At 41.5% G+C, this 27,119-nt stretch overlaps 1 protein-coding gene across 1 annotated transcript in view; it reads left to right on the top strand.

Moving 5' to 3' along the window:
• LOC123983513 (peripheral plasma membrane protein CASK-like) overlaps positions 1 to 27,119 on the top strand; it is an 85,584-nt gene that overhangs the window by 36,381 nt on the left and 22,084 nt on the right. The window contains exon 2 of the mRNA XM_046069772.1: positions 24,089 to 24,201. Within this exon, the coding sequence (XP_045925728.1) occupies positions 24,089 to 24,201 (113 nt within the window). The remainder of the gene's footprint in view (positions 1 to 24,088; positions 24,202 to 27,119) is intronic.

Genomic DNA, 27,119 nt, shown 5'->3' with positions numbered 1-27,119 from the left:
GCTGAAGTTATAAGACTATAATAATAATAATAATGCATTACATTTATATAGCTCTTTATCGTGAAACTCAAAGCGCTTCACAGTGAAGTGAGGGGGGGGCCTCACCTCAACCACCACCAATGTGATGCACGGCAGCCATTTAGCGCCTGAACGCTCACCACACATCAGCTTGAGGCAGAGAACCTCCTACTCTTTGCTACAAGTGCCATGGGATCTTTAATGACCACAATGATTCAGGACCTTGGTTTAACGTCTCATCCAAAGGACGGCATCTCCTACAGCTGTGTCCCCATCACTGCACTGGGGCATTAGGATCTTACTATTAGGACCCGAGGGAAGACTGCCCGTTACTGGCCCACCAACACCACTTCCAGCAGCTACTTAGTGGGGGGGGGGGGGCTACCGGTACATTGACTGACAATGAACATTAACACACATAAAAATCAAAACACAACGCTAAAATTATTTTTGTTCATGAACTCACCTGTTATTAGGAAAAACACAACTGTGTAGGTAAGTCATGATCTTTTACCTAATTTTTATTTTATTCATGTCATCAGTGCAGTGTCACATCTGTCTGCGCAACGCTCATGTCAGATCTCTCCGCCGTGGCTGCCTGAATCTACACTTCCCCTGTCCTCGCGACTGTAAATTCCACTAACCACAAGAACACAAAAAGGGGAAAAGAGCACGACAAGTGTTACTTTGTGGCTATAACAACGCTGTTGACACAATGTCCAAATAACCTGCAACCCCTGCTGGAGCAAGAGAACTATACAACGATCAGTAATTAATGTTTAATTAGGCTATAATCAAAACTCATGTTAGGTCTACTTTTTGGGACAAACCGGAAAGGAGTCGGGACAACTGCTCATAATTCGGGACGTCTCGTCACCCTAAATATTACAGTCTTGTCTGTCTGTCATGTGTGTGATGATCCCAGCTGGTTAGCTTTGCTAGCTTTGCCGCAGCGGTCAGTATGTGTGCGGTAGAGGAGGAATAGACGGAGGTTATGTGTGAACGGAGAATAGTGAGGAGCGGGTCAGCACCTTGTTCAGCAGTAAATGTACAGTAGAAGTTACAGTGGCTGGTGAACAAAGACTGCAGCTTCTCAGGACTAAAGACGAGCTCCCGTGTGTTGCTGCCAACTGTTGAATAAAGTGAAGGAGGTTAGCTGCAAAGTTAGCATTGACTTCGGCCCTGGAGAAAAACAGTCGCTCCTGTGCTTAGATACTCTGTGTCTTAGATTTAGGCTTAGAAAAGTATTTTGCTTCAATACAAATTTAAATATTGACAGGCTGCTAAAACATGCCGTCTTATTGAGGCTAACGTGCTCTCGGACAGCAGACGCTGTGGATTCTGCTGTATTTCAGCAGAGTAGGACTGGTTACCATGGCAATGCGCGTTCATGAGTTTGTTTATCAACAAACTCTCTGCAGAATTGCATAGTATCCCTTTAAGCGGAATTTTGTTTTTAACTACAAGTTTACTATTGTTTCATATGTATATACATTAGTCAAATAGGTTAGTACTTTAACACATCCTGAAGTAGGGGTGGGCGATATTACAATATTAGATCGTAAACGATTAAAATGTCTCCACGATCGTTAGTATCGTGCTACAGTGCACAATCTATCAGTTTAGTTCTATGGCTCATACACACTAGAGGTGCTCTGATCAGGATTTTTTGGGCCGATCACCGATTGCTGAAAGCAGCATCGGCCGATACCGATCACCGGGTCTATTTGGAGCCTTTTATTTATCATGTAGCGTTATACAGTATACTGTATATTTATTTAATTGGGCCTAAAAACAATGTATTAAGTGTTAAAGTTAACAGATGATAAATTATCATGAAATGACAGCTGTTTTTTCTATTGCCAGGAAACATGGGCAACAAATTCTGCTTAATCTGTGTTAGAGACTTAAACCATAGCAGCCTTTGCCTGGTTACAGTGAACATCTTATAGCTTAACAAATATAGCTTTGCTATGGAATAAACTACAAAAACGGAACAAACAGCATCTTTATAAATTTACTACAACCATAATATTTAGGAGATAAAGGAGCACAGGCATCATGAGCCGATGATAAACTCTGAAGTAGCTGCTTTTTGTTCTGGAAAGCTCAGGCAGGTTCTGTGGGCTTTAGGGGAGAGAGAGAGGAGTAGAGAGAGGGAGAAGGGCTACAGAGAGGAGTCAAAACTGCCTTCAGTGAGATTTGAAAATAAGGAAAATTTAAATAAATAAAAATAGGCTACAATGTAAATTCCATATTATACAGTCAATTGTTAATATAGGCTACTATATTCATTATAATTTCATATGGCTGGCCATTAGTAGGCTATAGGCCTTATATCTTTTCAGTGGATTGTTTTCATTTTTAAGCCTTGTGCAGGAAGCACAGTCTACGTATCTTACATGCTGCCACCGACTTTACCAGAGGGAGAATAGCAAACAAGGTTTTTATTTGATTTCATAAAGGTTAAAAATACTTATGGGGGAAACAGGAGGGTTGACATGAGAGGAGTAGAGAGAGGAGTGGGGTAATGTGAGGCTACATCCACACTGCTACGTTTTTAAAACAGTTTCATAACGAAAACGTTCAGGTAGCTACACTGGGCATGCGCGTGCCAGTGTAAACATGAAGCAGACGGTCTACTCCACTGTAGCAGACGATTTATCGAAAGAAGAAATGAATACAGATCAAGAACCACACCAGGCTTTTTTCTTTTTTTTTGCACCGACCGATAACGAAGTGGAACTGTTAGTGAGAGTGTGAGCGAGATGAGCACAGCTGCGACAGTTTCACATGATCGCTCCTGCGTGTTGCTCCACTTGTTTGAATTCTGCTCAACTCTAATTGTAAATGATTATGTGGGCGCATTAATCTGAGAAGGACTTTGGTGTTAGCTAGCTTTGAAAACCGCTCACACAGCGTAGTGAAACATTTTAGCTGCAGTTGAAAATTTGTCTGGCTAGTATTGCATCATCTGATGGGCTTTTCTTATCGGCCTTTTTAGCCACCACCGATCAAACTAGTAAAAGCCATTATCGGCCGATTATGATCGATCGGAGCACCCTTAATACACGCAGTTGACAGCTGCTCTGGCAACATCCTCGCTGGCTACAAAGGCAACACTGTGACTGTTGGGCCTCATAAAATTGACATTTAAGTTCCCCATGTCCCCGGGCTGCTCTGCCTCAACTCAGCTGAACAGAAAGTTGTTGCTAAAGTAACGGCCAACTGCGGTAACTAGTTGCCGTTATGTAATTAGCTCAGTTAGCCTAGTGGTCGAAGCTGACTCAGCCTGGATTGGGAGCTCGGAGCACCTTGGGAGTGTGTTGGTGTTTAATGTTACACCTCTACTCAATGACTGGAGGTTTTTAGGCCAGGATAACTGTCGAAATATTGCGAGCCAGGTTCAGGTGAGAAGAAGTTTCGGAGACTGATGAAGACTTAACATAGCATGGTTTATTGAGCCTGGCCGAGGAGATACAGTGCCAGCATACAACATGTGAACACGTCAAATGCCAACACCAAATCTGAAGGATAAAATCTTTTGGTCCCTTTTAAGTTTCTCTCTTCCCCCTAGTGCCTGTAGGTTTCCCTCTTAGGTCATCTTTAGCTGGCCTTTACCTAGAACAACCAATCTATCTGGTTTTTAGACTCCAATGCTTCGTAATATTGGAATCTATCACTATCCATGAGTTGTACTCTAATCTGTGGAGCCAGTGAGTTCTTGTAAGACTCAATCTTGTAAGATTCCCAGAGAACACTGATATCTGCTAGCCTGACACATGAACTACTGTCTCTACCTAATCAGTTTGTTGTTGTCTCCCTGACAAGAACAAGTATGAGAAATACCTAGAGCTAGAAGGTGTTGTTGTTACATCAGCAAAGCCCTTTAAGAAATATTCTCAACAAGGTGCCGCTCTGGTGACCAAAGCGGCACCACTTTGGGCACCAGAACCAGCGAAAAGCAATCGGGAAACGAAACGCCGCTCCCAGCAGCCTCCCAGTGAACTCGGGAACCGAACACAGAGATGAACAAGGAATATAGTACAGAAGTGATTTACAGAGTTTCTTTATGAACAGATAATTTTACTTTTTTATAACGTTAAACCGCGAACAGCTAACATTACTGTACCTGTATCTGTAGCTAGTTAGCTCGGTTAGCTGGACAGCTAGCTGTCCTAGCTGACTCGGGCCCGGGGTGCCAAGAGGCAAACCTGGCAAGAAAACCTCCTCGCTACTGTATTCCCTGTGGTCAAACTGGCCTCTGTCGGTCTCGGGGTCCACACGACGGGGTGGGGGGGTGTGACGCACATTCAGCGCTGTTGGCTACTGAAAATGCCAATCAATATCTGCAGCAGGTCCCTCCCTGTCTTGTGTTTTTAAACATGCAGAAGCAAACAGCACTGTCAATTCATGGGGAAATAAATTCAAAAAATATGTGTTAAAATGTTGTAAGAACAAAATTAATCAATTGTTGTTTGAATGAATCAATAGGCTATATTGTAGACGATTAATAAAGTTGTGATATTTTTCTCTTTTAAACCAATAAACCAACAACTCGAGAACCAACATGAAAATGAATTGCGATAAGATTGTGAATTGTGAGTCGTGAAATCAGCCTCTAAACTCAAAAGATATAGCGATCTGATACTTATCGTGATAATTATCGATATCGAAAGATATGAAACTTTTATCGTGATAACATTTTTGGCCATATCGTCCAGCCCTAGCCTGAAAGAAAATCCAAATGTGCATTGATTGTTAGGCCGTGTGTTGTAAAAATGAAATTTAGTATATTTTTATTAAGATAAATGACAAAATATGGTTGCAGTTACATATTAAGGACACTGTCAGACATTTGAAATAAAAACAAGAATATCATAAACAATTAAATGTATACCGTTCTGTTGCTTCTGTCCTGACTGGTCAGGTTCCACATTTGTACAAAATAGCCCCTGGTATTGATCGAACACAGTGGTTGATCACAACAAAGAATTGTTTCTGTCTGTGACTTTGTTTTAAAATGACGTTTATCTGAAAAGTGTTTCAATCGTCCCGGCTCTCCCCTGCTTGTTGGCAGAATTTGGATTTTATCTTTTGGTTGAAATGTGTGAGAGACATTTTCTGCCTTCGATTTCAGAGCAAACGTTTCCTTTAGCTGTCACATAGCTGCATGGCAATGCTGGTAAGCAAAAAACAAATGCAGGGACCAATATCTGAATAAATTAGTACTGAAAAGTTGTAGAAAAGTTCACCTTGGCTCTGTGTCTCGTCATGGATTTCTGTTTCTATCTAAGAAATCTTTATACTTTAAAGAACGGGCATTTCTCACTGATTGGGTACTTTCTCAAAGTTGGGCAACAAATCAGCCTGCTAATCCAGAGAGTGCCTCCTCTCTGTCTACAGACAGTCCTGAAACAGCATTCGGCTGCAAATCTCACACTTGGCTCATGACCCAATACACTCAGGGGATTGGACAGGAGGATTTTCTTTCCACTGGCTTTTATTTTTTTTACTTGCCTCCATTTTTCTCCCTCCCTTCTCCTCTCTGTTAATATCTTCTTTTGTCGTGTTGCTCACTTTTCTGCCCTCCTAATTAAATCTCATGCTCCCGTGACATATTTTCCTGAGGCTTCATTAAGACCTGTTAGCTTCCATTTAAATAAAAAATATGTTTCCCCCTCTCACTCCTGTGCACAACAGAGTGCATGAGCTTTTGATATCAGTGCTGCAGGCGACACCTGGCCTCGCTGTCTGCAAACCAGAGCTGCGCCTCAAATCAGTGGATAAAACATCGTTAGCACTGCAAGATAAATATGAGAATACAATAAATGGGGATAAACAGACGTTTCTACAATCACATATTTTAAGCTTTAAGTTTAAATGAAACCGGGTAGAGGTGCAGATACAAGGTATAAGGCATGCAGTACAAAGCAGCAGCATCAGTAGAAGAACATTCTGCTTTGCGAAATATGGAAAGCACTAAAGCAAATTGACCAGCTTGCTCAAAGTTTAAGCATACAAATTCATTTAGGCTGAATAAATCTATGGTGACTGTTCCGAAGAACTCATCTTGTGAAATGTGTCAGTGAGCGTCAGAGTTCGGTGTCAGAAATCAGGGCAAGGGAACAAGGGGCCGAGATGGAAGTGAGGCCTCTTTCCGCTCAGCCACCTGGGAACTCGCTGGGTACTCATTCATCCACAGCTGTGTGGGAGGAGGCAGGAAAGGCCCTCAACGGCAGGACTCAGAGCTGTCACTCTTTATGCCTTCCCTCCTCGTCAACGCGCACACTCCCCATCACCAGACACAGAATCATCAGGGCCGTCGTCTTTATTGCCTTTTTTGTTTTTCTCTCCTGCTTTGTTGAGTAGTTCAGTTCCTCTATCAGCTTTTAAAAATGACTGATCATTTCAACAAAATAAGTAATTTCAGGATGTTGCCTTGGGCTCTGAGATATAGTGATGGACACCTTTTCACTTCTTTTCTGATATATAATAGTGTAAATGATAATAAAAAATTAAATCCATTAATAGAAATTGGTGTAGAGTCCCCATCCAAAACCAGGGCTCTGTTTTCATTTTCAGGTAAAATCGATATATCCTAATGTGTCATCTGATCCGACCTTTCTTCTGTGGGTAACATGAGGCTCTAACTACTCCTAACTTTTTGATTAGACGGGAGACCAGGCTTGGGCTGTATCTATTTTTTCATTACCTTCCTAACATTTCACCAGGCTGCATTACCATCTCCATCCATCAAGACAAAGACAATTTGTAATCACATTTGCGATCTGGCCAACAGAGACGCATAAACTGTTTGAATGTGTCATTATTATCCGCACACAAGGCACTTGAAATATGTACATGGAAGCCTGTGTGTGAATGCACCCTGGCTCCGTATGTGGTCCAGTTTCTTCCTAATTGTGTGCATTTGTTGCCGCCGTGGCCCCATTCCACAGGCCAGAACGGCCCCAGTGGGCGGCAGACAGGGCCAGACCGCATTAGGGCTGGGCAAAAAGGCTTTGCTTCAGAATCACAAGAGTGTACACAGTGGTTATTTTTCCGAATAGCTCTTGCAGCACGGAGCTTAGTAAGGGTGGTTAAAGGGCTGGATACGTGGGTGGAGGGGTGGAGTTTGAATCTCGGCGAACACAAAATGTGAACCAAATGAGCACTGACCTTTTTTTCTCTCTTATGTCAGCTCTCTTTTCTGTTTTTCTCTCTCACTCCTTTTCTGTTTCTCTGGGTAATCGTAACTATTAGCAGTTAAGGCAAAGGCGATATATAAAACCTCCAATATGTGTGTGACTGTAAAGGGGCAAGGTGAGAGGATGAGAGCAAAACCATAAACCATGGTAAGCCTGTAAATGTCTGTGCTCGGTAGATAATGTCTTACTGCCTCTGCAAAGCAGTTTTATTTGGGGAAAACAACTGGAACTGAAACACCGCCTTATAAACTCCTTATATATACTATGACTAGAAAAACTGAGCTAAAAGCAGTAGAGCAGTAACTCTCTGCTCTTTCAAAAGCTCCTATGTTTTGTTAGTCTGTTTAAATGTTTTCATCTCTCCCCCCTTGCCTTCATTTTAGCCGCCGTCCTCTGTGATTGCACATTTACACATCAGAGCCGAGAAGTTTCATGAACTCCTCAATCCACTAAGGGACCTTGGCTCTTTTGAAAACTGTAATGCACCACCCTTACTTGTGGGGGGAGAAAAAGGTTTAATCAAATAGAGGTTAGTGACATGGGTATTAATGAGCATGAACTCAGGTTTTGATATGCAGCCAGTGATGACATCATTGGTTTAGGAGCTGCTCTAACAGTATGCTAATGTGCAGCGTGGTCCTTGGAGGCAGTACAGCAGCCTGCTAACTGCACAGAAGAGAACTCATTTTTACATTTTGCACTAGCTACGATGCACAAACAGCAACCGGATGTTGCTGGAGCTCTCTTGCCAATGTAAGAAGCCTAAGGTACCTGAGGTTTTCAGAGTAAGGGCATGTTAGCGGGTCAGAAGTTAAGGATGACGACTTGTTATCGTAGTTGCTCCACTTTAAATCAAAGTCTCAGAAAAGCCAAAACAAATTCAATGTTCGTTGGCATTTTCCCTCAAATAAGGACCTTTTCTAGTATTCTCTTTGTTCATCGTGTTTCTGTCAGGTGTTTATTGAGTGTTTTTGCTTTTTGAAAGAAAAGCATTATTCATAAAATGCTCCATCGCTTATGTTTTCTGCTTTGGAACACGAATGGACAGAAGAACATCCTGAGAGATGACCCTCCCCACATGGAAATCTGATTCATCAAACAGAAACAACCGCTGATACAGCAAGACATAAGTACAGAGAAATAAAATGACTACTAAACGAATTAACAGGAGTGGAATGAAATCTTAATGAATGGCTTGTTTGGCATGTAACTGACAGCCGAAAAGAAATCGATGAAGTATCTTTCCTAAGTGATTAAGTGAGGAATAGAGGGAGGGGAGAGCCACAGTGTCAGGGAGAAGGATTTTCACTTCCAGTTTTTTACTCTGATATTTTTTCTTTCATAATTTTCCATCTAGTTTTCTAACAAGTTAGAATTGTTTACACTAATGCTGCGTTCCAGGCAACTCGGAAATTTCAGACCTCCAACTGGGAAAAGTACCATGGAACGCAATTTGAAGTCAGAGTTCCTACTTGTGAACTTGGAGAAAAAATATGTATGTAAAAATAAAATATATATATATACCCTGACTTCACGAGTAGCAGCTGAGTATTGGCACACAACAATGGCAACACCCACATTGTAAATGGCAAACCAGAAATGAAAAGGCAACATAAAGTTTATTTGTATTTAAATTCAAATTATACTCATTATTATATAGGAAAACCTGTTCTGCATGTAAATTGATGAAGAAATGTTGCCAATGTTATAAAGGTACACCAGGGCACTGCTGAGGGTTCAGCAAAGAGAAGCAAAGAATTTGCCAAGATTGGATCAGCTCCTTTGCCCCAGCACTAATGGATAAAACACTGGTAAAATCAATGCCGTAGCTGCTGTGTATATATTAACATGACATTAATATGTAATCTTGCTACAGTGACATCAACATCCTTTCGACAATTATCGTTAGTCATAAACTCAACCAAAAATGCTGAAATATCAAGGCAATCTTTGATCAATACCCCTGACTTAAGGAAATGTCTTGGATTCTAGTCTCAAACACAATTTATGTGTCTAAGCCTGGTGGCCTACTACTGCTGCCACTGCATTAGTACATCAAAGTACATCTTACAGCCTCACTAGATTCTCTGCGAGGGGGTTTTAGGGAAAGCCTGTCAACTCTGCTGCAGTGCCCTCTGTGTGTATGTGTGTGTATTTGCGGGCTGTCAGTGAGCATTGCAGGTGCTGGCATGTCCAGGCTTCTGCCTAATCCCCATGGGAGCGTAAATAAGCAGCCTAGCTCTGCCTCCTTACATAACCACTCTGCCAGAGAGAGAGGGGAGAGATGGCGGCATCGATACAGAGACCGTTGATGAGAAAAGGGGGGGGGGGGGGGGGGGGGGGGGGGGGGGGGGGCTGTAGGAGAATGTGAGAGTGAGACACACATTTCTGCGGCTGTACTTTCTTCTCACTAATGTTTTACTCTCTCCCTCACTCTCTCAGTTGTTATTTTTCCAGATTTCCCATCTTCTGCTATTCTTGTCTGTGCAGTGAAGCCCCTGGGTGGATGCTGGGAAATGTCAGACATTTAATTGAATTTGTGGCATTGCTGGATCCCCTTCAAGTGTCTAAAGGACTGCACTTGTTGAGATAGTGGTAGCTGCTCTTACATCCTCACACACGGAAACCCTGCTATGTTCTGAAACAGAGCTGTGTGTGTGTGTGTGTGTGTGTGTGTGTGTGTGTGTGACCATAGATTGTATACAAAGATGGACACCCGCAGCCAATATCCCACGTACAGTCGCTCCTATGCTACGCTGGTGACGAAATTAGGAGCCAGCATCTGCACAGTAGTAATCGGGGGTGGAGTCGCATAATCGAGGTCCCTCCCATAAACCCTGCCGACCCAATCACAACAGGGCTCAGCTTTCAATCATGACGTGAAACCCCCTTTTTTATAGCATCAAAGAAACATCAGCGTGAGAAGAACTACCTGAAATGACAGAAACCATCTTTATTTGATGAATATACATTTATATATACAGTATATGTCACATTTGTTATCATGAAGGGGGTGGGGTTTATGACCTTTACTGCAGCCAGCGATTGGTCAGTGGAGAAGCCCTCCGTTAACCTCTTAACATTCCAATGGCCCGCACACGAGCCGTCAGGTCCTGGCGGCAGCTTCCGGTATGTGCACACAGCTACTAGGGGTGGGAATCACCAGAGGCCCCACGATACGATATTGTCATGATATTTATGTTGCGATTCGATTTTATTGCGATTTTAAATATATTGAGATATATTGCAATTTATTACCTTTTTCCAACTTCCAATTAGGTCCCTAAAGTCAAACTTACTTACCTATACGTTTATCTAAAAAGATACATTTCTCTGTTTGTTCATATCACTTTTTCAGTCCTCTATATGGTCCTGTTAAGTTTTCTAGTGGACTAAAAAAGCAATAGATTTTATTATTCTAGTACCAAAAAGTAATCCACCGATCAATTATATTCCAACAAAAACGGTCTTGTTACGTAGTCAAAGGTCCAGACGACCCAATCAAGTAAAAACATTTAATCCAAAACACATTATTCCATCAATAAATCCCCAGGGACAGCTGCCGAATCGTTTCATATTTGCCGGCAGACGTGGCTCGTATGTCATTATAACCGTAATAACTCCGATTTGAATGTATAGAACTCCGATTTCATGTATTCAAATTAGCCGCTGAACTCTGACCTTTTGAATGACACCAAATCCGACCCATTAGGAGCTCACATGTCCCTTTCACAGCCAAGGAGAGCCCACGTTGTAAGGAAGGGCCAGCCTCGTGGGTAGGCCGGGCCAATTGCAACCACTTTTGCCGATGACTGGCACTTCGTGTAGCCAAACAAATTCTGAAAATAACGATTTCCAGCTTTAAGTAGGAAGTTTATGATCTTCCAGCAATAAAACACATATGCGTCAAGCTACCAGCTAATACGGAGCGATGAAGCAGCCGCCTGTTTTAGAAAAAATACGCTAAGACATATACTTAGAAAAACCAGTGTAAAATAGTAATTTTTCATTTTGGTATGAAATTTAAACTTGTACAAGGTAAGGCTTTATGCCGTGGCCCTACAGTGTTTTCCAGCTAATAAGTCCCAGCTATAGTTGTCTGCATGCATTTGTTAACAAGCATTTTCAAGCAGAAACGAAAGACATATTAATTTTAGTGTGTTTAAACTTATATTAATCAATTCTGACTTTTGGGTTAGACACTCCAGAGTGTTATCTATCAGCGAAGCCCAAAACCATGCATTTATTCCAAATGGTTCAAGAACTACATTCAATTTACTTTGGATATGCCTTGAATAGGTGTTTTGCATGAATCTTACAAGAATGTTAAGAGGTTAATATACACAGTGTAACGCAGGATAACAGCGTGGCAAATTGTTTCTTAATAACCTAACTGCAAAACTAACTGTGATGGAAACGGGGGGCAGACTTCATTTCTTTTCTCTGCTCCAACGCTCTCAGCTTCGGTGCTAAATGTTAGCGAAGTGCTATTGATCCAGACGCTGGTGCAACCTACACTATTGCTGTCCACTGTAATCGACTTTTCGGCCCCGCAGCGCTGTCAGACGGGAGAGAGCCACCATGATGCACTAGGATTTTATAACTGAACCATGACCAGGACCCTCATACTGTTTTTCAACTGTGTGGAAAGGATGATGAAATTTGGTGTTACTGAGCTAGTATGTAACTGGTGGCTGTGGCTGACGTCGGAGTAAAGGCAACAAACGGTCTGACCCACTTTGAGTGTTTCTGTCTCTGACAGGCAGGTTAGTGACTTTATCCTGTCAGTTTCTCTCTTTACAAAGACGAGTGTTGCAGTATGAGAGTCCTACCTGTAGAGAGGCTATGAAGTCCTCATGTTACGTGATACGAGAACCACATTCAACATTAATTATCAAATTGGGTCGGACTTGGTGTCTGCACTGGATGGAAATAAGATTAATTGGATTATATTCACAGAAAGTATAAAACACATTACATGTGTACATTAAAAGCAAAGGGACATGTAATTTACTTTACCGGATCCTCTCAGGCCTCGCACCCCCCACCACAGTCTCTACAAATCCTGTGGGAAACACTGAGTAAAAAACACATTTCGGTATAATTTCTTCCGCTTTTTGACGTATTGGGCCAAACACCAAAAAGTGTGGTGTTTTTTTGCTATTTTCAGAAGATTCATTTTGGTGGCCGAACAATCGGTGCATACCTGGTTAGCGCTCCCCGTCGTGAGTTTTGGGAAGGTGGTGAAAGAGTTAGCTTGGAGCCCTAAATGTCCTCAGTCACCATCGTCTTTTGTAAATGTTAACACGTTACTCATAAATGAAAGCTTCAATCTAAAACATGTTACTGGCTGAGATAACATGTGTTTTCGACTGTACTCTGCATGGAATAATGGAATTAAACATGACTTTTCTTTGCATTTTCTTTGCGGCCATCTGCCGCCTTGCTCTCTAAATATGGGCATCAGCCATTGAAAAACCCACAGTATCTTTTGGGCAGACGTAACCTGACACCTGTTTTATAATCCAGGTAAATATTATGTCTCACCTTATTGCATGGGAGATATAGGTCGGTAGTCTGTTGAAATTATACCCATTCTTTAAACCGTACAGGGAGAGTATTCAGGAATGCCTTGCCCATAATGACTTATTATGAATCATTCTCATTCCTCAGTTGGCCTGTGTTAAACACAAGATCTATTGTGTCCACCCGCAGGCCATTTCCCTCTCTGTGCATTCGTATTCTCTAACGCACACTTTCTCCACTGTCTTAGCTTTAGTATTGTGTTCGCTTGAGGGCAAGTAGGGGCTTGTATGTTTTGTCGATCTGGCCCGTCTGAGTTTTGTTCACTTCATAAACTGCAGACATGTGAATTTTCACTGGCACGCCACCACCATTCTGTGTCCTCTATATCCATGTCCTTAAGGTACCAAGCTGTGTTTGAGTAGGCTCTACACCATTTCACCATTTTTACCATAACTTATTTTATGTGTGAGTCAAAAGGCAACTATGGCAGCTGAGTGTGAAGTGTGATTGAAGCTTTACTGCCAGCAGCTGAATCAATGTGTGTGTCTACATGAGTGACGAGGAGAGAGAGCACAGCTAAGCCAGTCACAGATGATTAAAACCTGTCAATTCAGTGATATTTAACCATTCCCCCTCCGCCAAAGCCAGCCACTGCAGCTTTTCTGGGGCTCAAGGTTGGTTAGATCAGTTGGTCGGTCAGTCATCCTCTTATCCAACACGGTTGTTTAGTGCAAGATGTGAATACCTGCTGGCCAGGTTACCACAAAGTGCAATGTGGACACTCTTACTGCAAACACACTGGCTTGCCCTGCCTCTCTCTGTCTCTCTCTGTAAGTGCCTGCTCTACTGACTTTCTCCATCAGCGGTAAGTTTTATTAAGCTGCAGTAAGTTTTATTAAGTTTTTTTTCTGGCTTTTTTCCAATCACGACCAGCAGTTGTGCCGCATGCTGGCTTGTTGATGATCCAAACGATCGAAACAAACGTGGTACTCAATGACATCTGTACTCGCGTTAACTGTTGTTTTACCTGGTCCTTGCTTGTACAATATCCACTGTGTCTGCGTCTTGTAATGTACGTGGGCAGCATGCCAAGTAAAATCTATGTGGGTAACTCTTAAGATGACTCCCCATACCACCCACCACTCTTGATGTCATTGTCCATCCTGATGTTTGACTATAGACATTGTCTATAAACTTTACATCGGGATGACACAAAAAATAGCTTTTCTAAGATCCTGAAAAGTTTTACAAATATAAAACCATCATGGATTAAAAAGTCATAATACGAAGAGTAATAATTGTCCTGTGTCCTATCCAGCTCTGCTGTCACCAAGAGGGGCGAGACCCGAGGAATCATAAAGTAATTTTGTTCGTTCATTCATTCGTTTATTCGGATCCCCGTTAGCTGCCACTAATGCAACAGCTCCTCTTACTCTTACCCATACAAATGGGAATTACCATGCACACATCCACGTCTCTCCTCAAAGACATGCATGCTGTTCTACTTATTTGGACATGAAAAGGGTGGAAAGTAGTTGTGTGAAGAATGAAAACAGAGAGCTGAAGAAGGAATTTGTAACTGCTGACCTCTGTGTTACGTCTTGAGCTGTTTAGTTCCTGTTCATTTCAGTGTCATTGTGTACTGCTTTTTACTGATAAGAGCAGGGGTATTTCTACATTCTCTTTTTTTATGTGTTCTTTATTTTATCTTTGTAGGTTCGTCAGAAAGCATAAAGTGTTTCAGTATTTCTGTATTCAGTTGTCCTGTATTGTTTATGCTGAGGCGCTTGAAGAAGTAGTCTGATCTAATAACTAAGATAACGTGACATCAGTCATCTCCATCAGGAGCTGCTAACACAGCTGAGTAAACCCGCCTGGTGGAAAGCAGCTTAGTGCTACTTCCCCCGTTGTTGTTTCCAGCCTGACTAACGTGTTTGTGAAGGTACAGCGGTCTTCATCACATGTTGGCCCGTCAGGCCTTGTCTGAGCGCGAGCGATGCTTTGGACTTGTGTGTGTCGTAAAGCTGGTGACATTTACGGAATGAGACGCCGGGTGATTGATGCACTATGAAGTTGGGAATGAGTGCGGCCTGCAAATCACCTTTTACTACAGCAATACACACACAAAGATGCAGATAGATGGCATGCAATGTAGGGCAGCCTATCTTTTTGATGCTGTCGTAAATTCCCATTGGTTTACCCCGACGTGGAATGCAGTAAAGGCTCTGCTCTCTTCCAAGCCTTTTCCCGCATCCTCTCACAGGGTTAGTTATAGTATCAACAGATTAAGGTCCCAGGTTACAGCAACACCTCCTACCTGTGAGGTCAGCTCAGTGCAGAGAGGAAAGGTCAGGACTTGTGTGGTCATTAAGTGCTTAGTGCTGTGAACTGTGGGACTAAAGGCCACACATGCTTACTTTTTATGCTCGCCCCTGCATCTAATGTTACAGCTACAGCTGCAATTCAAAATTACCTCCACACAGGCATGCAGCTATATGCACAAATTAAACCTGATAGGCCTTAGATGTGTTGTAAAACTATGCACTCTTTTCTACTCTCACTACCAATGGTTATACAGAAGGAACAGTGGAACAAATTAAGAAAGAGAATGAGGGGAGATGATCAGACGATCAATGGGACAAAAGTCTTACTATTATTGTTACCAAAGCTGACATCAGTTCCTGAAGAAGTGTTCCACATCACAGTGAATTAATTATAGAGCCAGCAGCAGAGCTTATTCGTTTAAAAGGACATAGACATGTCGGGTTTTACTTTACATTAAATATATGATCCATGTTACATAAAACATCAATAATCACATATAGTACATGCCATTATTTCATGTTTTTAAGATGATGCCATCTTTTTGGAGATGCTGTCTTCAATGTGAAATGAGTAGAGGTATCTTCTCCCAGCGTCGCAAGTTTTGACGGCATATGGTTTTGCCAAGCTTCTGCACACCCAGTCACCAGTCTGTTACAAGGTTAAAGTAGAGTTTGAAATATATATATATATATATGACAGACCACAACAATTATCAACACTGTAATGTGATAAATGCACGGCACAGACAATAAATTATACAGTAAGCATCATGTTGTGACCTTGAGAAACCCATTTGGTGTAATTACTAGACGATAATGGGATAATAAATTATCATCCCAAGAAAAAAAGGTTTTAAGTCTAGATCTTTATATAATGAGGAGCGGCCTTGGTCAACCCGGCTATAATTCACTGACAAGTAGTCTCTCATATTGTTAATTAATCATGTAAACTAGGATGTAGAAAGAGAAGTGATGGTCAAACCTTGTGAAGTAAAAGCTGTAGTAAAAGTACTGCCTCAAGCTGATTATCTCCAGGAATCGAGGTACTGGGGTGCACGTAATCTTGCTCACTGTGTAGATAAACTCTAAAATACTAGAGTAAAATCTGGGTCAGGAAAAAATAGAAGAGGCGTGTTTGAACCAGTGGGACTCACCCTGCTTTCTCTACTGTCACTTTTTTCTCCTCCTGTCCATGTGTCCATGTTTCCTCTCTTCTTTGTGCCTCCCCTCCACCTCTTCCCTCTCTCTCACCCTCTTCCTGTTTTTTCAGTGAGGGTGGCTGAAGTGCAGGAATCATCAGAACAGCCCATGTGCAGCTGACTTCTATTCAGAGCTGTAATGGCTGACGCTGTGCGCAGCTGAGCCCCATTCAAAGCCAGAGCGGCTCCTCCATGTACAGTTGATTTCTTCCAATACGCCCAGTTCCGCCACTTGAGCCGTCTACCGTTCAATGCTTATTTTCTCCTCCATCAAGCTCTCCCTCTGTCTGCCTTCCTTTACCTCCTCTCTCCTGACAGATTTCTAAAGTTAATATTTCCTACTTTGCGAGCCTGATGTGTGCAGGAGATTGTGCTTGTTAAACCTTTTTCTTAATGCTTGCCCAGGCTGCTGTGAATAAGCCTCTCATCTGCTTCAGAGTACCTCTTTGCTCACTGGGATAGGTAATGTGGACAGAAAAATTAATAGTGGGATCATGATTAAATAGGGGTGTGGTGAAATCTTGCGCAATTGACGTTTTTTATACACTCTCACATCATACATTTTCTCACGGAGTGAAAAACAAATGTCTGATAAACGTGGACTCATGGAGCGAATCAACTCCGCCCAGCTGATGCGACACTGGAGTCCGCCATGGTGGTAATCAAGTCAACCTGCTCTGGCGTTGTGCAGCCACTTTGTGACCAAGTGGTAACGTAGCTGCTAGTTTGCAACATAAACCAGTGTTTCCCATACATTGATTTATTTTTAAAAAATTTTTTTACTATTTAAAATGGGTAAAATTGCTTTTTGCAGGTCTGTCCCAAACTGTGTTGGTCAGACGGTCTAAAGGGGATACTACCTGCAGAGCAATAATGTAAAGCACATCAGAGTAGGCTATAGGGCATGTAGACTTAAAAAATTATTATGAATTCTTATTAAACACAATCACATTTAAAAAGGTTACTTCCACAATCAAAAACACTTTGTTAAACTCTCAGCCCTGCACACACACTATAGATATTTTTTAAAAAGTATGTGATTTCAGAAACAACCAGCAGGGTCTTTGTTTGGCTTGTTTTTCTAAAATAACTCTCTATTGGTCTACTTGTCATGCCTGTTTTTATCTCTTCCTTTCTGCTTCTCATGGTCTAGCCTACATCATCTAGCCTCCAACTTTTTGACCTTCATGCTTTTACCTTTCTTCTTTCTACTTACCAAAGTTAGCCACGTATTCGAGGCTTGCCCATATCGCCTGCCTTTCCTCTGTTTGTCCCAGCCAGGCCTCTTGTTCGCTGTTGTATCGAGTGCAGCCTCGAGCGAGGCCTGACATTTGCTGCTACTGTGAAGCAGAGGTGAGGCGACTGGACTGTTGCGTGGGGGGAGATAACGCAGCAGCAGAGAACTGGACTGCATTACAAATGAGAGCTCTTTGACCCAATGTACCTGCTCTAACCAAGTTTAGGTTGAAACATATTCCTGCTGGAGTTGGACTTAATTTGAGATAGACTTTTCATTTGGCTCAAAGTACTGACTACCTGAATTTGACAAATTCATTGTTTGCAAGCTGGTTTTATCTTTTAGTTGGAAAGGCAGATTTCCCTGCAGAGCCCAGCTCTTCACAGTCCAAAAGGCTTTAGAAAAACCTGGAGGAAAGCTATTGTTTTAGTCAATCTTTCCTTTCCTTCCCGTCGCTGTGTACAGAGAGTTCAAATCTGCACGCTGTACATCAACATGGACGATTCAGTGTAACTAGCCCACAATTTGTTTCTTTAATAAGTAACAAAAACTGCATTAGCAACTTGTAAAGGTTTTAACAGGAAACTGTTAACGGTTAAGTCTCACTCTGAAATCTCATGAGAGGCGAGCTGTTGCATGAAGATGACGGAGGAAATATGAGTTGGAGAGAGGATTTGTTGCGCTGGAGTAACGTTAATAATGGAAATAAAGTCTTGCTAGCAGCTCCTACACAACAAAGAGGGGGCTGAACTTGTATATAGCCTTTTTACCAACAACGAATGAGGTAAATGACTGATGGATGAACAGATAGGGGTGTGGGTGGGTGGGTGGGGGTGTGTGTGTGTGTGTGTGTGTGTGTTTTTAATTGCACTCAGAAGCAGCCTGTAAAATAGATGCCTATCATGTGATAGTGATCTCGGGACACCGAGGAATGTTTCTGCTCACTAAACTGGTGACCCACTGGCCTGCGTTTGTTCCTGTGTGTGTGTGTGTGTGTGTGTGTGTGTAAGAGAGTGAGAGAGGGCTGCACAGAAACGCTGCACAATCCCCCTGGTCAAAGTGGCAGTTTACTCAGCAACACTACTCATGGTGTTTATTTCAGTCTGAGTTTGATCTATGTTTATACCGTGTGTGTGTGTGTCTCCTGCAGGTTTTGGCTTGCTGCCGTCCTACCTCACTCTTCTGACGCTAAGCAGCTTTAGCTTGATCACCATCTGTTCAACCAGTCTGTGTTTGTGCACAAAGACTGCCTCACACTCCTCACCCATTCTCTCTCACACACACACACACACAAGCAGCACTGCTTGTGTTCAGACCCCAGCGAGCGGTGGTGTTTTGTTTAGCTGTGAAATGGGTGCTTTCACGTTACCACTGAGGTTGTGCTGAGTGTAATTTGCTGTGGGATGGGTAATTCACAGAAGGCAGCAGGTAGTGGGTGTGTGTGTGTGTGTGTGTGTGTGTGTTTGTGTTTGTTCGAGTTAAAAGCTGCTCCGCTGGTGAACCCAGCTAACTGCTGTGTTTCCCTGTTCACCCATAGGACAGGCGTGACAGTATTGAAAAAGATGAAAAGCCACAGAAACACAGGGAAGTAAAAGTGTGGTATACTCTTTCAGACATAATTGTTTTTTATTCACTCCACTTCACAGACCCATTGAAACTACGACCATGTTTTCTGAATGTGTGTGTGATCTGGGTCATCTTGATAGATGCCGTCACCAGAGCTGGAGTTGGTAGCATTGTAACCAAGGTAACAGACAACAGATGTTTTACTTTGGTTCTCCTGTCTAGGGCTGGGAATCAATATTCAAACACTTTTAGTACCGATTAAAAAAGTATTAAGCACCACATTCATAACATTCACAAACATCTATCTTGTTTCCTTTATTCCTTGATATTGAAATATAAGATTACCAAAACACCAAAAGCCCAAGAGCACATAGGTCACACATGGAAAGAAGCACAGCACCTGATCCGACAATGCAGCTAACTAGGATGCTACATCTGAATGTAAATAAATATACATTTTCTAACCTGCTATCCTCTCTGATATTTATTTGCCATGCTTCAGGTGTTTTATCTGGTAACATTGTAGTGCAGAGTTACATCATTTGTGAATTCAGAGACATACGAAATGAATTTCCTCCATTCCTCCCTACTGTGATTGTGGAGGTCAGCTGCCGTGTGCTGCAAAACCTGATGGAAAATCAGCATTGTGCATGCTTCTGTGGCACTATTGGTCTTACTTTGCTCCGTGCCAAAGTATTGTTTCAATATCACTGTGGCTGTGCAGTTAATAGACTTTTATTTTCAAATACGATTTTGGTTTCCTAAGATTCTAAAAATAAAATTATCAAAATAAAATGAGTAGTGTTCCGCAGTGCGTTTCGAGATGATGCTCTCGTTCTGTCTTGTGTTCCCTTTCCTTTACACCGGTGGCTCGCAACTCAACCTAACAGCCCAAACTGCGTCTCAACAGGCTGTGGCAAGTTTAGGTCAGCTCTAGTCAAGATAATGGCGGTTACAACTGCTAAACTTGTTAGTCAGGATTATTATCTTTGCATTTTACACTGCATTCATTAGCCTTCCCTCTACTCATAGCTTATTAACCCTGCTGTTAGCCTAATGTTGGATTTCTATTTCTTAAGTCATGGGCTATTTGGGATTTTTGGGGTAATGCATGTAACAATAAAAAAAAAAAAAAGCATGTAATAATTCTAAAATTAAGTGAATGTGTGATGTTTCATATTTCAGTGATTAATCGTGTTAAATAATCATGATCTCAATATTGACTAAAGTAATTGTGATTATGATTTTTGCCATAATCGAGCAGCCCTAAAAATCAGTACAGAAACTCAGCTGATACCATGCTATTCTGATACCTATCAAAACTTTTCAAACGATTTCCAGCCTCGTGCCTGTCCTATATTAAAGACACACACATACTTTACACTTATCTCATGGCCTGTTTATCCAGATCATTAAAGCTCATCATCAATTTCCACAAATTCCACAAATTTCCACAGCTAAAGCATGCTTTCCTACATATTAATTTGTCACATCACAGTACATGCCTGCTTACCTATCCCAGGGTGTTTCCCTGCATTTAACCCAGTGCATGCTGGGATATGTTTCAGGCATAAACAATGTATAGGACATAGACGGATGGGATGATATGCCTGCTGCTGCCAGCATGTTTGTCTTTGTTTCTGTTCTTCGAAAAGAGCCGTTACTTCAGTTATCTCTGTCTGCACCAGCTCACCTCCCTCCTCCCTGCTCCTGAACGTCATCTTCCCAACATATAAATACATTTTTCTCACACTCGTGTATCACACTCATTATTCCACAGTATGAACAGGTCAGTTCAAGCCCCTGGTTTGTTCATTCTAACCCGCAGCCCTTGACTGGTAGACCTCTGTTTATCCCGTTGACTGAATGGGATGATGCACTCACTCCACAGGAGGGATGATTCAATATGTGAACTCTCCAACCTCAGCAAAGAGATCCAAAGTGCAGTCCTGGCTTCTCTGCATGCAGCGATGTGCTGCTTCACACAGTGTTGTGCAGGAAACAAGCATAACCCACGCTCAGACTCTGTGTGCTCTTCTTACTTTTGCCTCTTGGGTTAAAATTTTAACATAATTTTGATGCATCCAGAAGTGGAGGAGCTGTAGTAAAGAGAGAAGGGTAGTAGTGCATTTACTTGGTTTACTCCACTTTCCATCAGGGATTGGCAAAGTAATTATCTGTTGGCTTTCTGTGAGTGTGTTACACCTCCCACTTATCTCCTTTGAACATCAATGGGATTATTTTTATATGATTTTGTCTATATTTTGTCAGCTGGGGATGCAACGATCCAAAACTGATATTGGATATTGGCCTGATACTGACTCAAATAGCTGGATTGTTGTATCGGGGACAGTCCATGCAATTCAATGACCTGCGTACTATATTTTAATATACAGTTAAATATATGGTGTGTGTGTATGTGGCATTAACGGACTACAATTGTTTTCGTTATGCAGCCTTGCGCTGTATAATGACAAATAAACAACCTTTCACCTTGTACTACACAATGCGTCAGCAGTGCACCGGTAGACCCAAACATTTTCCTAGTAGATCTTACATAGCATGGAGGGAGCTAAAAACAAGGGGTCAGTAGTTTGGAGGGATTGATCAAGCCTGATGTTGCACTCAAAATAATGATTCCCAGTCTCTTCCTCTCTGTGAGAAACACAGCTTATTAATTTTACTCTGGTATCGGATTGGCACTCGACCCGATACCCAAAGCCCAGGTATCGGTATCTGGGTATTTTCAGCAATAAAGCTCTAAGAATCTGACTGGTGGTGGGCCAGTGACACACAAACAGCAGGCTGACAAAGTGAGAGGGGTCCAACTGCAGACCTCCACTGTCAGGCCGGTCAGTTTCTTACGTCCCCACAGGACGTAACGTGATGCATTCTCGCTACTCTGCACATCACGACAGCGGTAGGTGACTGGTTAGCATTATACAAAACATTGAGTAAAGTCTGAATGCATTGCTCTTGGTATATGTTCGTCGTCAATAACTACCGCTGTCAATATTGTACATACACATCACACAAATTACAAAATGTTACACGTGTGTAAGTTAGGCTGTATGAATTGATCTTAGTTGAATTGAAGTTTATGTACTACGACAGTGTTTCCCAACCCTTTCCTGGAGAAAGTTCCCCCCTGTCCTGCATGATTTACTCTGTCCCTGCTTCAACACAGCTGATTGAAGCAGCTTCAGGATTAATAACGAGTTGATAGTTTAAATCAGCTGTTTTGGAGCAGTGAGATATTTAACTCACACGGTGATTTAAACATTTATCCTCATAAAGATATTACTCCTCACCACAGCCACTGTTGGCATATCCTAATTTGCGTGATTTAGATGTAGAAATATTGATAGTGGTAGATATGTTGATGGAACATGCCAAGACCCATGCATTCAGACTTTTTAAAAATATTTTGGATGATGCAAATCAGTCACTGCTGCCAACTCCTTTTCTAACTGTGTAATCTGTGTGTGTACACTGAATAAATTAAAGTATTATTACAGTAGGCTATTGTCTCCATTCATTTTTAAAAAGTGGATATTTACAAAATTATTGATACAGGTATACATGTATTGCATGTGTGTTCATTTTTACGGATTGTACAGTTTGATAGTCCATATAGTCCAGCAGGGTTCTAGTTACGGTCTGAGCTCTTAATCATGCATCTGTGGGGGTCAGTAATTAATTTACTAACAACAATTATTTTCAATGACAAATGTACAATATATTAATAAGATAAACCCAAAGACGTTTTCCAAATGAACTCTGCTGTGCACCGCCTGAATGTCATTACAACATGATTAATAGTTAATATGATACCATAAAGGGCGGATTTGCTGTATTTGAGCAGTAGTCTTTGTTGGTTTGTTTCAGGCTTTTAAAACTTGAACTTAGTTGCAGTATCACACACATCTGGGGCAAGTGGGCTGCTGTGTGTGAGAGAAAGTGTTGACCACGTAATGAGCAATGAAGTCTGTCCAGGCTTCTATTATTTATTTATTAATCCCCGCTGGTAACGTCCGTTATACACTAAAGATCCCCACGAAGCTCAAATTGTAGTCCAGTTTCCACAGTTGTCCGTTTTTCCTATTAAATTCAGCTCATAGCAGTAAAATGCCATAGTATATTACTCTTCAAAAGGAAATTATGAATGAGAAGTGTGTGGGTTTCTTTTAAGATGACTGGAAGAGAGGCTAAGTTACACTCTTAATCAACGACAATGTTTTTCTGTGAATGGATGTGGCTAGCTGTATGGACGGAGTTAACGTCATATTTTGACAGAATAAATAAATAGTGCCTGTAAAAAAAGATACTGTTATTAGTTAAATGATTGAAGTGATATACAGTGGGCTTTGTTGCTACATTGGCACGTTAAGTGCTAAGTAGAATAGGCTCAAATCAATATGCTATATTTAAGGAATTAGCCTGCTAGTTTCCCGTTACAATGTTGACTAAATAATTAAATATAAATCAACGACAAAAACCCTCCCCCTATGTCTACGTGATTAAACTTTATAATTTTTGAATGCGTTTCCTGTCAAATCGCACGCTTTTATTTTGTATTTTTTGCGTGTATTTCCTGTCCTGACCGGCCTGACAGTGGAGGTCTGCAGTTGGACCCTCATGGACAAAGTTGGCAACCAGTTGTTGAACCTAGTGGACCATTTAGCAGCTAAAGAGCCGGACATGTCCCTCAGGACTGGGAGACTAAAAACTGAGCTAACAGAGAGTGAATTCTGGACTGATAAGGTGGGCAGAAACACAGCTCCAAATGCTGATGTTGCTCCGTATCTGCTGGATGTGTAAATAAGCAACTGTTTGCTAACTAGTTCCCCATGTAAGGTGATAATGTGTTCTGTTAACAGCGTGTTGAAGCTGCCCCCAATAGGCTGGGGGAAAAATCAGTTGATTCAGGCTTAACAGTGGTTAGTAAGAACATGTACAACAGCATGTTAAATGTGTTGTTTGTTTTTTTTTCCCATCTGTGTTGTTCAGGGGTCCCTTCAGCGTGGTGAGAAGATGCATCAACAGAGACACGGGGCAGCAGTTTGCTGTCAAAATCGTGGATGTGGCCCAGTTCACCTCCAGTCCTGGACTCAGTACAGAGGGTAAGAGCTCGCGATCTCTCACTGCATCTCGCTGTTAATGTCTCTTGTTGATGTCTGCAGTTTCCAGTCGCTCGTGAATAGAGCTGAAGATAATTGCTTTTTGACAGTCATTTATTCATCCCACTCTGTTACACACTAAAAGTTGGTGAAGTGCAACCGAGAGGTCAGATGCTTGTCCTTGTTTAATGTTTTCCCCTGAGCACTACTTCTCATTCACTCAGTTGCTCACAACCACACCTGGGAGTTTTCCAGTTCAATCACACTCTTCTTCTGTTGTCTTTGGGCTGTTCCATTGAAGCAGTTAATTATTAAGCCATGCCGCGGGCACCTTGAGAGTAATTGTTTAGGAAAAAGAAAACTACTATCCCTCCACTCTACATAGAGTTGGCTTATATTTATTTTAAGAAAAATACACTTTTCAAATCAAATATGTGTGTAATGCTGAAACAACAGGAGGAGACACTTTCATAGTTTGTAACACATTTAAATAACATACTTAGTGGAACTTTATTGGTAATTAATGGGGCTGTTGTTCCCATATTGATTTCAAATGTGTTAGTTATGGATGCTTTTGGTAACTTCCATTTACAGGAAGGTGCACAAAGTAATATATCACTTAAGTGAGTATAAATTTTATATGAAGTAATTATTAAAATATTTATAGACTATTAAGGTTATTTAAGAGACTAAATTAAAGATGGTTCAGTAGGTCAAAAAAAGTTTAAATATACAGGTGGTGTTGTGTCGCCAATCCAGGAAAAGGCTGCTGAGTATCGTCTAGACGAATCAGAGGTCTTATCAGATGTTTCCCTACTGACTGAAGGAGCAGTGGAGGGGAGGGGTGAAGAGAACAAGAGAGGAGGAGAGATTGAATTAAAGATATGTGATGGTGGTGGAGCAGGCGAGGGGGGGGTGATAAGCCCGAAACCATTAGATGAACTGAGACGCCTGAAGGGAGATTTAGACGAATACAGGACTTTGTTATGTTGAGTGTGGTCACTCTGCTGTGAGTCAGGTTTACTACAGGCCATACATCAAGCACGTATATTTAGAAAGCAATGAATAGACCTCCAATACATAACTGCTTTCCCCAGCGTTAACGTATCACTACACCAACAGAAAAGCAACAGCATCGACCAAGAGCACAAGTGATAACTCACGACTGTTCAGTTCATGCAGTTTTAAACATTACCAAGAGTGTCACAGCAGTGTAATGCTGGTGTTGTCCCTCCTTTGTCTAATTTTAATGCTAAGCTAGGCTAAACACATGCTTCTTATATCCAGGGCTGTAATTAATTCACAGACACGAAATTGTCAACTTTCTCATTTCACTTTTAAAAAGACAGAAGATAAGCCTTTAAATGTCACCGGTAAATTAATGTTCCATGGTTTGTTATATTCCACTAATTATCAGCACTTGTGAAATAGACTGAAATATCTCAACTATCCAACTAATGGATGGATTGTTGGGAAAGGTTGTACAGTGTGGTTCTCAATGGATGAATTCCATTGACTTTGGCAATTACATAATATTTACAATTGCTATATATGTCAGAGGTTTAGTGTCTTGCTCAGGGACACATTGGTGGATGTGTCACAGTGGGAATCGAACCCTAGTCTCTCACACCAAAGGCATGTGTCTTCTGTCTCTTCCTCCACTGCCACTGTGAGCTTCACGTTTGTGGTTTTGGGTGAAATGGCTTTTACTATTGGATGGATTGTCATGAGAGTTGGTTCAGACATTCTTATCACCCCTTAAAATGAAATCGTGTTAGCACTCTAATGCGCTGAATTAAGATGGTGAACATGCAAAATTTTTCCTGCTTCACATCAGTATGACAGCGTGGCTTTAGATTTCTACCCACACCAAGCCCCATAATTGACTAGTGACCTGTCCAAACCTTCTCTTACCCAGTGATAAAACTGTACATCAGTGCCCAAAATAATAAACAAGATAAACAAGTGTACAAAAATATGTATGGATAGATGCTTGTAAATCTTTTGACCTGGGGGATAAGCAGCATTACATCAGCCCAAAACTTCCCCGACTCTTAAAGTTAATTGCACATACAGGCAACAGGCTTATCATACAGTGCTATGTACTTGTCTAATTTTCTACAGTAGTATTAGGCATGATTTTTGCAAGCTATGAAAAGTTAGGTGTGCCTTTTTAATTTTGTGTCTCTTCCAAATATACTGACTGATTAAAAAAAGTGTGGTGGAGCTTATATGATTTGTTGTGTCACCGTGCAGACATGCTACGAGTTCAAGATAATTAATGTTTCTTAGACAAGCTTTACCTGCCACATTACACTGTCGCCTTCTTTACCTTCTCTAATTCTCTCTCTGTGATCGAGAGTACATAATCCAGCATGGCAGGCATGGCAGGGCTGCTCCTTAGTTTACTTAAGCTTCTACAAAGCAGACATAAAGTGTTCAGCCATTCGTACAGTTACACCACATGCACACACTTCACACACTGTAAGAGTTAGAGTAAAGAGAGAAAGTGAAGGGCTTAATAAGAACAAAGGAGAAAGACAAAGAGAAGGTGTCAGAGATTGGAAAAGAGAGCAGTGTGGATGTGAGATCAGGTCCACAGCAGATAAACCTGGACAGTTTACGTGTGAAAAGGTCTTTTGCACACGCTAGCCCTTTTAAGGTCATTTAAATAAAGTTGTCCATTCGAAATATAGAAATAGTACGAAACATGGCTACATCTCTTTTCCTTTAAAGCAGGCATTACTATTATAATCTTAAATGAGGTGGGACAGACCGAGCCTCTTACTCTGCTTGGTTTTTATCGCCTCCTTTTCCATCCCGTATTCACCCATTCAGAATTGAATTGAGCATCATAAATCCACCCCAGAATGGTCCTACCATTGAGACTCTTGATCAAATCGCTATTTCATGCTTGCAGA

The sequence above is a fragment of the Micropterus dolomieu genome, linkage group LG14 (assembly GCF_021292245.1).
Source record: "Micropterus dolomieu isolate WLL.071019.BEF.003 ecotype Adirondacks linkage group LG14, ASM2129224v1, whole genome shotgun sequence".
Taxonomy (NCBI): Eukaryota; Metazoa; Chordata; class Actinopteri; order Centrarchiformes; family Centrarchidae; genus Micropterus; species Micropterus dolomieu.
Note: the sequence above shows the minus strand (reverse complement) of the source record. Positions and strands in the feature narration are given on the sequence as shown.